Consider the following 13319-nt stretch of genomic DNA (forward strand, 5'->3'; position numbering starts at 1 on the left):
TAGGAATTCTACTGCTGGCTTTGGTGCTGCTGCTACTGAGCTATCCTCGTCATTGCCAGATAACCATTCTTTAAATCTTTGCAGCTCTGCCTCCAGATTTAAGAATTTAATAGATTCCATCTATTCCAGATGGGAACAGCCAAATGGCCAAGTCTAGTTCAGCTGCCTACACCCTAGTGGCTGAGATCAAAGAAAAAAAATACATAAAAACCTCGTCACCCTTAAGCTTCCATAGTCTCCCCTCCACAAAGCACACCAATGGAATCCATTTCAAAAGCACTTCCAACATGTTACTGCTTTGAGATCCTCAGCATGGCTCACAGCACCCACCATCCAGTGGCAACTAGCCTCATCTTTTATCCTGTACCCTCCACCTCCATTTAACCCTAGTTGCAATACCTCTTTCTCTAGGGAACTCCAAGCTCCTTCCACAGCAAGACTCACATGTCTGGAATTCTTCCCCAGCCCCAAGCAACAGCGACTCCACATTCAACCTTTAGGACTCAATCCAAATGTCACTTCATCAGGGAAGATTTACTTCTTCATGACTGGCTACAATCTCTGTTTTCCAGCAGTCTTTTTTTTTTTTTTTTTTTTTGGCTAACGCTAAAACACTAATTCCATCCTGTCTCTTTCTCTCTAGACTTAGCTGCTGCAGGCTGAGCTGACCATGTCTATCTGGCTCACTACCACACATCACAAAGCCCCAAAGCTTGACACACCAAACTCTCCTCTCATGTACTGCTGGTGACGTCCCTGCCTGGTTCCTGACCATCTAAAATTCTCAGGGGGTCATAATCAAAGTTGGTCCTTTTCCCACTTTAACATGCAGGAGTCACTGGGGACGTTGTGAAAATATAAACTCTGATTTCGGTGGTGTGAATGTTTGGTCCTTCTAACAAGTTTCAGATGATGCCAACGCTGCTTGGTCCATGGACCACATTTTGAGGAGCAAGGCAACAGCTTAGCAAATCAAATGATAAGACACATAGGAAACACTGTATAATTCCACTCATATGAAGCACCTACAACAGTCAAATTCATGGACAAGAAAGTAGAAGGGTGGTTGCCAAGGTCTGGGAGAGCTGTTTAATGGATACAAAGTTTCAATTTGGGATGAGGGATAGTGGTTGCACAACATAAATGTACTTAATGCCAATGAATTATACACTTAAAATTTTGTATTTTAATGTTGTTTGAAAAACAACTGAGAGAAAACAAAAAGGCACACATTGACCTTGCCAAGTGGAGTCTGCAACAGGGGCCCAGGGTTGGCATTGGGCACAAGAGACTGCGTCTCTAGGTGCTGAAGTCAAGGGTGGTATTAACGCAAACTCTGCCAGGCAAACTGACATTGGATAATGGTCAGGGGACTGAACATCAGGTAGTTTCTGACCTAATCAGAGGGCTTCTGTGAGACACAAGTTGCTTGTTAAAAATCTGCAGAGCTTGAAGCGGATTTAGGTTGTACATGTCAAGCACTTTTCTAATTCAAACAAGCTTCATTCCTTTCACCTAAGATAAGGGTTACTATTGGAATGGAAAATTTTGGCTTAAAATTGAAGCTCTTAATGCATATAACGTGGTTCATCCCAAAGTGAAGTATACCAGCATCTGATACCCAACATCACAGTGATAATGAAACATCTACATTCACTGAAGGAACTCTCACCCAGCAGCGCCAGCTGAGCTCACACCAGAAAGTTAAAAGGATGACGTTTGGAGGTGAAGCCCTTTATTACTGACCTTTTGAATTTTGATGATCTATTATACACTGAAGCAGCAGAACATCATTTACAAGACAAGCAGAGTTTTCAGAATACGTTGAGGACTACAGTAAACCTTACTACTCCAGACGACACAGATTTTAGGATCAGCAATTGTACCTTAAATGCCTCTGTAACTGAAAATGAGTTAACATTTCCTGTCCTTATCTCTGCACCTCCTTCACTCTCTGGATAGTACACGTCCTATAACCACATAATGAAGATGAAAAACTCCACAGCTATCCATTTGTGGTAAGAGAACTCAGTAAGGAAACGTTGGGGTTCAAAACTGGTCTGCTTACTCTTCCAAAATCAAGCTATATAGACTGCTGATGCTCGTCAGAAACTTTAGTCACCTCAAAAATCAGATTAGAGCTTCCTTACCCTTTTGGGGAACAAAATCAGTTCCCGGCACAAGTGATTCTAAAGTTCAGTATGACCCAGATGTATAAACAGCAACTTGATGTGAATTCTTTCAGCTTTTCACACTCTGTTGGCTCTCCTTAGATGCCCTAAAACTTCCCTAGACTGCATACAAATATTCGGTGTATATCTTACTGAAAGAAATGCTTACATAACAATTTGGAATGAGCTTTTCTTTTTCTTTTCCTATTCTTTTAGTTTATAGATACAAGTCAAGCAACCACGGAAATACTAATATTGCTTATGCTGTCCAAATGCCACAAATCTGCCTTTTAAAAACTCAGAGCCCATTTTTAGGTCTAGAGGTGGCAAGGAAGTTTTGAAGCCCTCTGTAACTGAGTGAGTGGGAAATAACAATATACATCTTCCCACTCTCGCTCTCCCCATCTTGTGCCCTACCACACTGCCCAGAGTACATATGACTAGACGCCCAGTCAGAGCCTGGGTGATTCTGCTGCCTCAGTGAGACTGTGAACCAGCAGGTAATGCCTACAGAGCTAATAATTAAAGACAAGCCTCCTACTGTCTTGTGGGGCAGGACAGATCCTGGAGAATGAACCTGATGTCTGGAGCTACCTGAAACAGTACTTGAGCCAACCTGTGTCTATTGCTCTGAGCACTAGAAATCAGCAGTGGTATACGGTCAACCAGGTTAGTGGACTTGAGTGAAGACAGTGAAAACGGAGACAGATTTACTGCAGGTGTTCAGACATGTGAACCAGTGAAATTAAGCACAAAATAGATACTTGTATGGTTTTAAACAAAACAAAATGAGCCCATTTCCACCTGTTATCAGCAAACCTGTGCTCCTGCTACTGAAACTATTCTCAAGTAAAAGACTAGTGAATAACCCCACGTGATAGTACATTTCTGATTATTCTGAGGTCATCTTCTGTCTTGAACAATCTTCTTTCTCACCATAGTAGACACAGTCAACCAAAACTGGACGCTCATTTCTGACATGACTTTGATTACATTTGCAAATGTCTTGGTGATGACCATCGATGGAATTATTCTGGTTTATCTGAATCAGCACAGGTTTATCTGAATCCTAATATTTTTCACACTAAGTAAAGTGGTTCTTCAAACTCTAGGTTTTCTCCTTTGGTGTCATTTTAACCACCTTGACACAATACATTCATTTCCCTGGATTATCTCATTCACTGAGTTTTCTCTCCACTATTCAAAGTCCATGAGGAACAGGCCTATGCAAATTTAATTCCTACCTACCTCACTCTCTCTAAGAGATAACAAATTTTAAGCTTTTATCTCCAGGAAGAACTTAAAGAGTTTCTATCAACACACCCTATTACCTCTCTAAAAAGTCACATGGAAGAACAGTGAAGGCTTCATTCTCACCTCTCCCCAAACCCAATAGGTAGACCATCTAATAACAAAGTCCCATGTTTTTACTTGAGGGTAATTGTGAGACCAGAGCTCATGCTCAGCAAGGGTGAAACACAGCAGCTTTACTTACAAATCCTTCACCCAAGAAACTACCCCAGTTTCATGAGATTTTAGCTAAACAAAACTTGCAAAGCACAAAAGTACGTAATTGATTTAATTTAGTTTCAATACAATCAGTAATTGATCCATAACTTCTAAGTGGCAGCAGCCACCAATTCAGTAAACAAATATTTACCTTAAGTTTCAACTAGCTACTCTGGGGGGCTGGGGAAGCACATGAAAAAGTAACGGGCTCTAAGATAGATATCTTGATGACTCATGTAAGTGACATGTCTAACTGCACATAACACACATGCTTCAAAAGACAAGCCAACGATGAATCAACTTTTTATTTCACTGACCGGTACTTCTCTCTCTGATGCTGTATTTAAACTCTTCAGAGTCCCCCAAAATAGCATTCAGGTTTCCTATGTCCAGAGATAGGGACCCAGAGGCAAAAAAGGTCAGGCCCCAGGCTGTTTTCAGGTGGGAAGGTGGCAGACATCCCTATGTAGGTCTATGTCAGTTTTTAACTGAACCGCTTCTAAGCTCTCCATCCTGAACCTCTTCTATGGCATCTACGACAGAAATACATGCATCCTCATCAACACAACTCCACGGGGGCGGCGGCAGTGAGGGGCATTACATGGGTACCAGCCAAACTTCTCATTCGGCCAGAAACTGGACTTCTGGCTCGGTTTAATAACAAGGAGATGCATAAAACTGTGGTGAGTGTCCTGGCTCTTCCTTAAGGTGGGCTGGACTGGATGTAAATGGAAGTACTGCTCATGATAAAGCTGAATTAAGCTCTATAAAAAAATAAAGTTGCTCCTATCTCTATGAGCAGTTTCCGAGAATCCAGGAATGCCCACATCCCGTACCTCAGACATGGCCAATTCCTAATGCACAGCTACAGCGGGAAGCATAAAAATCCCTTGCTAATTTTTAGGGCGTGGGGAGGATTGGGCTCTGGGAAGACACGGGATGGATATTTTTCTCCCTTCCCCCACCTACAAAGACTACGTATCTAAACACACACTCAGACACACACACACATCCATGTTCAAGGGAATTTTTCTTCCCTGACTACAGGACCCCAGGATCCAGCCTCCCCTAGGCTGAGACACAGCGCCTTTGAACTGCACAGATGTGGTGTACCAACATACTGCATAAGGCTCCTCTGTTGTCTCATAAACTGAGAGGGCAGGGGCAAAGGGCGTGGATACTCATGGGGGATTCACTTCTTGTCTGAAATCCAATCTACTCAGCAGCACTCTTAGGTCCAGGCTCTGGGAGAGGTTCTGTGGGCAGGATATGGTGGATGACCTGATGGTCCCAGCCCACTGTGGTAAGAAGGGAGTGATTGAGCGGGGACCAAGTAGCATCTCTCACAAAGTCTCTGTGGGCTCGGCTTCTAAACCTACAAGAGAACAAAGAAAAGTGTGGGCTTGGTAAGAGACAGAAGAAAAAAGGAGAAATGGAAAGCACCCACTTCACCATATATATGACCTAGTCATCAGGCCATCAGTGTAGCCAGGCAAAGACGACTCCATCATCCAATCCAGTGCCCTATTTTCATAGAAGAAATGACAGCTAGAGCAAGGGTATGATGTGAGTCAGGGTCAGACAGCATCTCATGGCAAAGAAGGCAGTACCCTCAGATCTTGTGTCTGGGGCCTTTTATCCTATAGCAGGCTGCATTCCTACACGTGGTACTTGGTGCAAAAAGCACACAGTGTCCCTTTCTGAGAGATCACTGGAATGCCAGGCTTAGGAATCCCACCCAACACCACATTCCTCTACCAGGCCCAGAGCTTGGGAGTCAGGCCCTGGAACAGGGAGACAGTCAACAGCTAGCCTGCCTCCATCACCAAGTCTCCCTGAAAGAGACAACGTGCTTTTCCCAAGGATAAAGAGACCCAGCCATCTGCTGGTCCCTCCATGACTCCTGATCATAGGGTCCGTGTCACACTTACACCTCAGAAAGGCCTGAGTCCAGCACAGCAAGTGAGCAGTCCTCACTGACAGAGGCCAGGAAGGGAGCACTAGGAGAGAAGAAGTTTGCAAAAGATCAGTTCATAGGTATCAGGACAAAATTTGACTAGGCAGTCCCCAAACCCCACTCTAAAGTGACCAGAGAAGGTAGCTTGATCCCCACTTTGGTTTAAAACCTGACTACCAAGTCTACAGTACAAGTTTCAAGGGAAGATGAGGAAAACGGAGCAAAGCTAGCACAGAGAGCCATCCCTGCAACTAACCATCCCATCTGGTGCCTCCCTGTAGCTTCAGCAATAACCCAGAAACACAGGCTTTCCAACCACACAGCCCTAGAAGCCCACAGCATAAGTCATTTGGGGTGCTGAGCAGGAACAAGACCGTGTTTTAGCCATTTGCAGTCAGAGACCATACAACACAAAAAACGGACTACAGTCTTAAGAGATCTTTCACTTATTAAGGTCTTCAGCTAAAACAGTGTCTGTTTTAAGGAACTACCCATCAGCTAATGCTATGCCAACACAAGTATTCTCCCTCACTCTTCCCTTTCGTATCTACCAGGCCCTTGATGACAAAGAGCAGTACCTGTGTGGGGAGAACACCAGCCCAGTGACACACTGGGAGTGCACAACAGAGCTGAGGGCACAGCTTGCACTCTTGGTGTCCACAAGGGAGACAGTCCCATTCTCATCACCTGAAGGAAGAAGACGCAGTATGTTAAGGGGGTTAAGAGAATGGACTCTGGACTAGCCAGATCTGTAGTTGAATGCTGGTTCTTCAATCTTGAAAAAGTTAACTGTTCTGAGCATCCATTTCCGCTTTGGTAAAGTAGGAATAATTAGTCATTTGAGGGTTGTGAAAATTAAAACTACTGGATGAGATAACTGTTGTGTTAACTACAAACTACATCACAGAATACACAGCCAGATCACCATGTTAGCATAACCATTCCCTACTATACAATAGGATTCCCTAGGTAACAGTCCTCTTGCTTTGTGGCCCATTGACTTCTAGCCGTGAATGTAAGAGCCACAGCAAACAATCAGGAATCAAATCTTCTAGAATAAAAATTACCATGTTCTTTAAAGCTGAACTAAAACGACTTTTGGCTCATCCTACCTCTGCACACACCCATTAGCGTACTTCACTGAGAGCTCAAGTGTGCTGACAGACTGAGCAGCCAGAGCCCCATGCACCATGGAGTGTCTTTCTTGCTTATTCTCCCCTTCCCAGAGTCAACACACAGTTGGACATGCTGCCTTACCAAAGACAAAGACTTCACTCTGCTGAGGATGCCAAGTCAGGGAGGTAGGAAGGTAGCCAGAGGCACTGCAGCCTGTGAAGGAGAGAAGAAGGGTCTGGAACAAAACTCTGACCTCAGCTTTGAGAAGAAGCTTTGGTGGTGAAGTCACTCTAAATCCCAGGAGCACCTTAATTCAGTTTCCCAAGTTCTGCTAAGGCAGTCCCATCCTCACTCTTGACCCTCACAACCTATCAGCCTCCTGCTCTTTCCAGACCTGAGTCACAGGCAAGTTTCAACGTAAAGCATGAAGTTGACAACTCTGGCCCCTTTATTCGCCCATCCAGGAAATATCAATTACACCCACCCTCAAGAACTAGCCCTTCCTCTTGGGACCCACTGCACAACATGAACCTCAGTGGGAAAGAAAGCAATTAGATCATTCATGTCAGTGACTGGGCATCTGGTAGCTTTGCCTTTGACTCTGGCCAAGGGAGGTCTCTTCCAGGTGGGTTCCTAGTACCATCATCCCACCACCAGCTCTCAGACTCACCCATCTGTGATGCTGGCTTTGGACAGCGGGTATCCCACAGTAAAATTCTATTGTCCTAGAAGAAGGAATAGAAAAAGGGCTTCACAATCCAAAAATAGCTGCTGGCCAGAAGCTGTCCATGCTAGACTTAGGTCTAAAGGGTTCGAGTGTGGTCAGGGATGGGAAGGGGAAAAGCCGCTATATCTTACCTCACCGCATGAAAGAAACACGGAATCCTTGTGGGGAGAGGCAGCAACACAGGTGACCTGCCCTGAGTGAGCTGTAGAGGAGAGAGAACAAGAAGTATGACAGAGGAGATGAAAGCAATCTTATCAAGAAGCCCAGATACTATGACGGGGTAGGAGGGAGGCTGTGAGAACTAGCCCTAGCTAGTCAAATGATGCAAATGAAGAAATTCCATGAGAGTCTGGATACCTAAGAGGAAATGTTGATAGCATTATAAAACCTCAGTAGACTTGCAGGAAAATGAACGGCTACAGTAGACATGAGTTTGAGTAAGTTCCAGGAGTTCATGATAGACGGGGGAGCCTGGCGTACTAAGTCCATGAGGTCACAGGGTCGGACACGACTGAGCGACTGAATGGAACAGAACTGAAAGACATGAATGGTAAAGGCTGAGTCTGATCAGTAGAGGGATTTACAGTAGAGACAGCCTAGACAGCACAAGCACACGTGCCTCCAGGTAGCGTGCGAAGACTTGCAAGGGAGTCCTGGACACTCGGAGTTTTAAGGGCATTTCTCCAAAGTTCTCTCCCCATACCAAACCAAGCAGCTGCCTGTGGTCTGCCAGCACTGCAGACCTCTACTCTCAGTCACCCGTCTCCCATGTGTAAAAGAAACACACACCTCTCCTCCTCCCCAAACTGTATCGTGGTGTGATGTTCAGAGCATAAAAACCTAAATAATAAACCAAAAGAGGGTTTTTGTAAGAGCCAAAGAAGAAAAGAAAGAGCATCTGGGTAAAATTCTGTGAAGGAGGCTGACCTTTCTTGGCCACACCACGAACACAAGTATTTAGGTACTAATTTAAAAACATTTGAAAGGGTACAGTTTTTCAAAATTCTTTTAGGGCTGCACGCTAAGAATGTTAAAGGTCATTCTAAATGTTAATTACCGGCTGTGGAAACCACCTTCTCCAAAGTGATTTAACCATAGTCTAAGATAGATGTGGCTCTGCCTTGAGATAGAAGTGTGGGTTCAAGCCACCTTCCACAGAATCCACGGAAAGCCAGCATTAAGAACAGGAATGTACTGCTCACTTGAAAGAAAGCTTTGGGGCAAGCACCATCGGGGAGGACGAAAGATGAAAAGCTACGTGGGGCCTCTGCCTTTAGGGAACCTGAAATCAGTGGGGGGAATACGAATAAACACAAAGAACTGTCACAACACAGTAAATCAACAATACTTCAATTTTTTTTTTAATTTAAATTAAGAAAAAAAAAAAAAAAAGAACTAATAAAAAAGGCTGTAAGGAGCAAGTGTTTATTTAGCATTGGCCAGAAAAGCATATCATATGTCTATGAAAGAAAAGGCTAATATAGTAGACTTTGAACACTGGCATTTTAACATTATTATCTAACTGTCTGAAACTCCAGGAGACGTGTGAGTTTGTGGTTTTGCTTTGCACGTATCTGAATCATACACTTTGCAGTTAGAATTGGCAGAGATAGGCAGTGAGGGAACTAGTTATCACCTATGTCTACGTCTTTCAGTCACACATACACTAATGCCCTATACATTATCTTCATTAAGATCTGGTATCTTCATGAAGAATGGCTCCCCAAACAAAGTTAACTGCTACTGCTGTTAATGAAAGTGAGCAAAAAGAGGAAAGTTAATAGAAAATGATGGCTCTCATCCTCCAAAAACAAGAATTTATGGATAGGAATACTCAAAAAGTTCAAGGTTCATGAGTATCAGAGTTTATACTTGAAGAATGCCTCAGATGTACTGTGACTGGATTTAGGTAGCACGATATGCTTGAAGGAGGAATGACAGTAAAGAGGCTTGAATGCCATGACACAAACCTGAGATATCAACCTGCAAGCTGCAAGAAACCAGTGAAAGGCCAAAGATGACAGGTCAGGAGATGACATGAGTACCACAGTCTAGGCGAGAGAAAGACTGAATGTAAACGGGAGCATAAGAAATGAAAAGGAAGGTCAGCGACCAAATGGAAAAGAATTCCAAAGAACTTGGGGACCAACTGATAGAAGGAAAAAGGAGGAGTGGAAGAGGACTGAGAGTTTGAGCCTCAGGTGATCAAGAAGGTGATGAGCCTATCGATTAAAAAGATATAGGGAGATTAAGAGCTAGAGTCGACATTGGGACTTGACCATAGTTTTGGAAGAAAACTACCAGGCAGGAGAGCAAAGAATTGGTGTCACTGACATCCAAGGAAAGCTCAAAGAGCACAAAGGAGAGAATAAAAACAGAATAGCTACAACAGGGACTAAAAAGGAAAGAAGATGCACTCACCTCGGTATGAATTCAGAACCATCTGCTGAGCAAGGTCCCAAACCTTGATGCTAAGAAGCAAAGGAAACAGAGACTTCATTTGACCTATACTATATACATAAAAACACGTATTCAAATATGTATTCCTCCATCTCTGTCGTCTACGGGACTACCAGTACAGTCTACTTTTACAATGGACTGAAAATCTCTAAGAAAACCCTATAAGAAACCTTATGAAAGTGAAAGTGAAGTCGCTCAGTCCTGTCCGACTCTCTGCAGCCCCATGGACTGCAGCCCACCACGCTCCTCTGTCCACGGGATTTTCCAGGCAAGAGTACTGGAGTGGGGTGCCATTTCCTTCTCCAGAGGATCTTCCCGACCCAGGGATTGAACCCAGGTCTCCCTCATTGTAAGCAAGACGCTTTACCGTCTGAGCCACCAGGGAAGTCCAAGAAACCTTACAGGTATGCCATAATTAGTCACTGGGTTCTTATAATGAGCCCAAAACATTACTTAGTGAGGCTAATGTGACACCTAAGACACCCAAAGAAGGCCCAGAAACAGGAGCAATGAGAGTGGGGACCCACCAGAAGTCTTTGCTACCACTGACAGCATGTGTGCCAGAGCTCAGGACACTGACTGTAGACACGATGTCATCGTGCTCATACTTGCAGAACTTGCTGACAATAAGCGTCTCATTCTCATCCAGCTCCCACAATTCAACAGCACCTGTTGAGGGTGGGGAAGACGGTGAAGGAAACAAGCTGGGGTTACACCAAGACAGCACTTCACTTCTAGGATGCTAAGTTCTTGAGAGACAAGGATGACACCTCCACAATGATATGAACAGCACACAGTTTAGTATTATTAAATAGTCCCAGTTATTTGGACATTAATTGTCCCAGCTTTATCCTTCCATGCAATGCCTGCCAACACCTCTATTCTTTTTTTTTTTTAAACATGAAACCCTCCACTGGTTTTTCCACTAAGTCTGACATTCAAAACAAAGAAAGCAGAATGAAGACATGTAAGAAACTGGGAAGAAATGGAAAGAGCATAGACTGGTTTCAGCATCATCTTTAAGATCAATATCATCCTTGATGTTGGGTGGATACAGAGAAAAACAGTTTCATTCATGTCTTAATTTTGTTATGAATTTTGCTAGAAATTTCCACCAATTTGGAATCTTGGGACGGGTATATCCTACCCACACAGTTATTCTCCTTTGGGACCAAAACCTTCAAGCTCCCCCAAGCAAGGAGTATGTTGTTGCTATTGTTCAGTCTCTAAGTCACATCGAATTCCCTGTGACCCCATGGGCTACAGCACACCAGGCTTCCCTCTCCTTCACTAACTCCTTGAGTTTGCTCAAACTCATGTCCATTGATGAGTCAGTGATGCCATCCAACCATCAAATCTTCTGTCGTCCCCTTTTCCTCCTGCCTTCAGTTTTTCCCAGCATCTGGGTCTTGTCCAATGAGTTGGTTCTTTGCATCAGTTGGCCAGTGTACTGGAGCTTCAGCTTCAGCATTAGCCCTTCCAAAGAATATTCAGGGTTGATTTCCTTTTGGATTGACTGGTTTGATCTCTCAAAAGTCTTCTCCAGCACTGCAGTTCCAAAGCATTAACTCTTTGGCACTCAGCCTGCTTTATGGTCCAACCCTCACATCCATACATGACTAGAAAAAAAAGTTGTTTTGTCTATATTGGACCTTTGTGGGCAAAGTGATATCTCTGCTTTTAATACGCTGTCTAGGTTTATTGTAGCTTTTCATTCAAGGAGCAAGCGTCTTTTAATTTCATGGCTGCAGGCACCATCCACAGTGATTTTGGAGCCCAAGAAAATAAAGTCTGCCACTGTTTTCATTGTTTCCCCATCTATTTGCCATGAAGTGACGGGACCAGATGCTATGATCTTCGTTTGCTGAATGTTGAGTTTTAAGCTAGCTTTTTTACTCTCCTCTTTCACCTTCATCAAGAGGCTCTTTAGTTACTCTTCACTTTCTGCCATAAGGGTGTCATCTGCATATCTGAGGTTATTGATCTCTCTCCTGATTCCAGCTTGTGCTTCATCCAGCCTGTTATTTCCCATGATGTACTCTGCATATAAGTTAAATAAGCAGAGTAACAATAAACAGCCTTGACATACTCCTTTCCCAATTTGGAACCTGTCCAGTTCTAATTTTCCACACCCAGTTCTAACCGTCACTTCTTGATCTGTATACAGGTTTATCAGGTAAAATGGTCTGGTATTCCCATCTCTTTAAGAATTTTCCACAGTTTACTGTGATCCACATAGTCAAAGGCATTAGCATAAGTCAATGAAGTAGTAGATGTTTTTCTGAAATTCTCTAGCTTTTTCTATGATCCAGTGGATGTTGACAATTTGATCTCTGGTTCCTCTGTCTTTTCTAAATTCAGCTTGAACGTCTGGAAGTTCTCAGTTCACATACTGTTGAAGCCTAGCTTGGAGGATTTTGAGCATTACCTCGCCAGCATGTGAATTGAGTGCAATCGTGTGAATCTGAACATTCTTTGACATTGCCCTTCTTTGGGATTGGAATGAAAATTGACCTTTTCCAGTCCTGTGGCCACTGCTGAGTTTTCCAAATTTGCTGGCATATTGAGTGCAGCACTTTAACTACATCATCTTTTAGGATTTGAAGCATCTCACCTGGAATCCCTTCACCGAGTATGGGACATTAAAAATTGAGCCCAGCCCGACCTCCATTCCACCTGTACAGCTGAGGAGCAAGTGACCCACCTGAATCAGAAGCCACTAGGATACCTCGGTCCCCTACCCAAGTGAGGTCAGCCACTCCGGCCTCCGTCTGGACTCCAGCAGAGCAGAAACCTTCGTTCGGAGCGGCACAAGGGTCCTTGAAAAGCCAGAGAGAGCCAGCCCAGCAGCGGCCACTCAGGCTGGAAGCCCCAAGCAGAAGCGCCCCATCTAAAGGAGATACAAGATGTCAGCATGAGGAGTGGAGAGGCTCGTTTCCCTGGTAACCGCCCAGCAGCCCGCTAGATGCATCTGGACCCGAGCCCGGGAACGCGGGGCACGGCTGGGGTGAGCTCAGCGAAGCGAAGCAGGGGTCAGGCTGGCAAGCGGGGGAATCGAGGTGCGGGCTGGAAGGTTTATTCCCAGGAAGGGGCACTCCGGGGTGGGATAAGGAAACTCCCCGGCCTAGGACCCAGGCTCACCAGACCGGTACCGCGCAGCCTCCAATTGCCGCTCCATACAAGCGGGAGCATTAGGGGGAAGGTTCCACTCCCGGGCTGCCGGGGGCACTAGGGTCGGCGGTGTTTCCTTCCGCATCTCCACGGTTCCAACTTCAATCTAGACCCAGACTGGATGCCCGCCTGAGATTCAGCTCCAGGAGTCCCCACGTGGTTCCTCTCCGGCCTCCGCCCCTCTAGGCAAGTTACAGCCTCCCTACAT

At 44.6% G+C, this 13319-nt stretch overlaps 1 protein-coding gene across 1 annotated transcript; it reads right to left on the minus strand.

Annotated features, from left to right (window-relative positions):
• Window positions 1–1066: 1066 nt before the first annotated feature.
• Window positions 1067–13277, minus strand: WDR77 (WD repeat domain 77). Its single transcript, XM_004023218.6, has 10 exons — window positions 13082–13277; window positions 12645–12830; window positions 10468–10609; window positions 9902–9951; window positions 7612–7682; window positions 7424–7478; window positions 6895–6966; window positions 6216–6324; window positions 5612–5680; window positions 1067–5055 (listed from the first exon to the last, which is right to left on the minus strand). The coding sequence occupies exons 1-10, from the start codon at window positions 13194–13196 to the stop codon at window positions 4896–4898; spliced, it is 1029 nt and encodes a 342-aa protein (XP_004023267.3). The 5' UTR covers window positions 13197–13277; the 3' UTR covers window positions 1067–4895.
• Between the last annotated feature and the right edge of the window lie 42 nt (window positions 13278–13319).

The sequence above is a fragment of the Ovis aries genome, chromosome 1, assembly GCF_016772045.2.
Source record: "Ovis aries strain OAR_USU_Benz2616 breed Rambouillet chromosome 1, ARS-UI_Ramb_v3.0, whole genome shotgun sequence".
Classification (NCBI taxonomy): Eukaryota; Metazoa; Chordata; class Mammalia; order Artiodactyla; family Bovidae; genus Ovis; species Ovis aries.

Excerpts from the sequence above, each read along its gene's own strand:
- WDR77 (XM_004023218.6), bottom strand. The coding sequence starts at position 13,196 with ATGCGGAAGGAAACACCGCCGACCCTAGTGCCCCCGGCAGCCCGGGAG. Across the intron at positions 12,831-13,081 it reads GGCTGCGCGGTACCGGTCTG|ATGGGGCGCTTCTGCTTGGG; the intron begins GTGAGCCTGGGT and ends TATCTCCTTTAG. Across the intron at positions 6,967-7,423 it reads AAAGCCAGCATCACAGATGG|GCTGCAGTGCCTCTGGCTAC; the intron begins GTGAGTCTGAGA and ends TCTCCTTCACAG.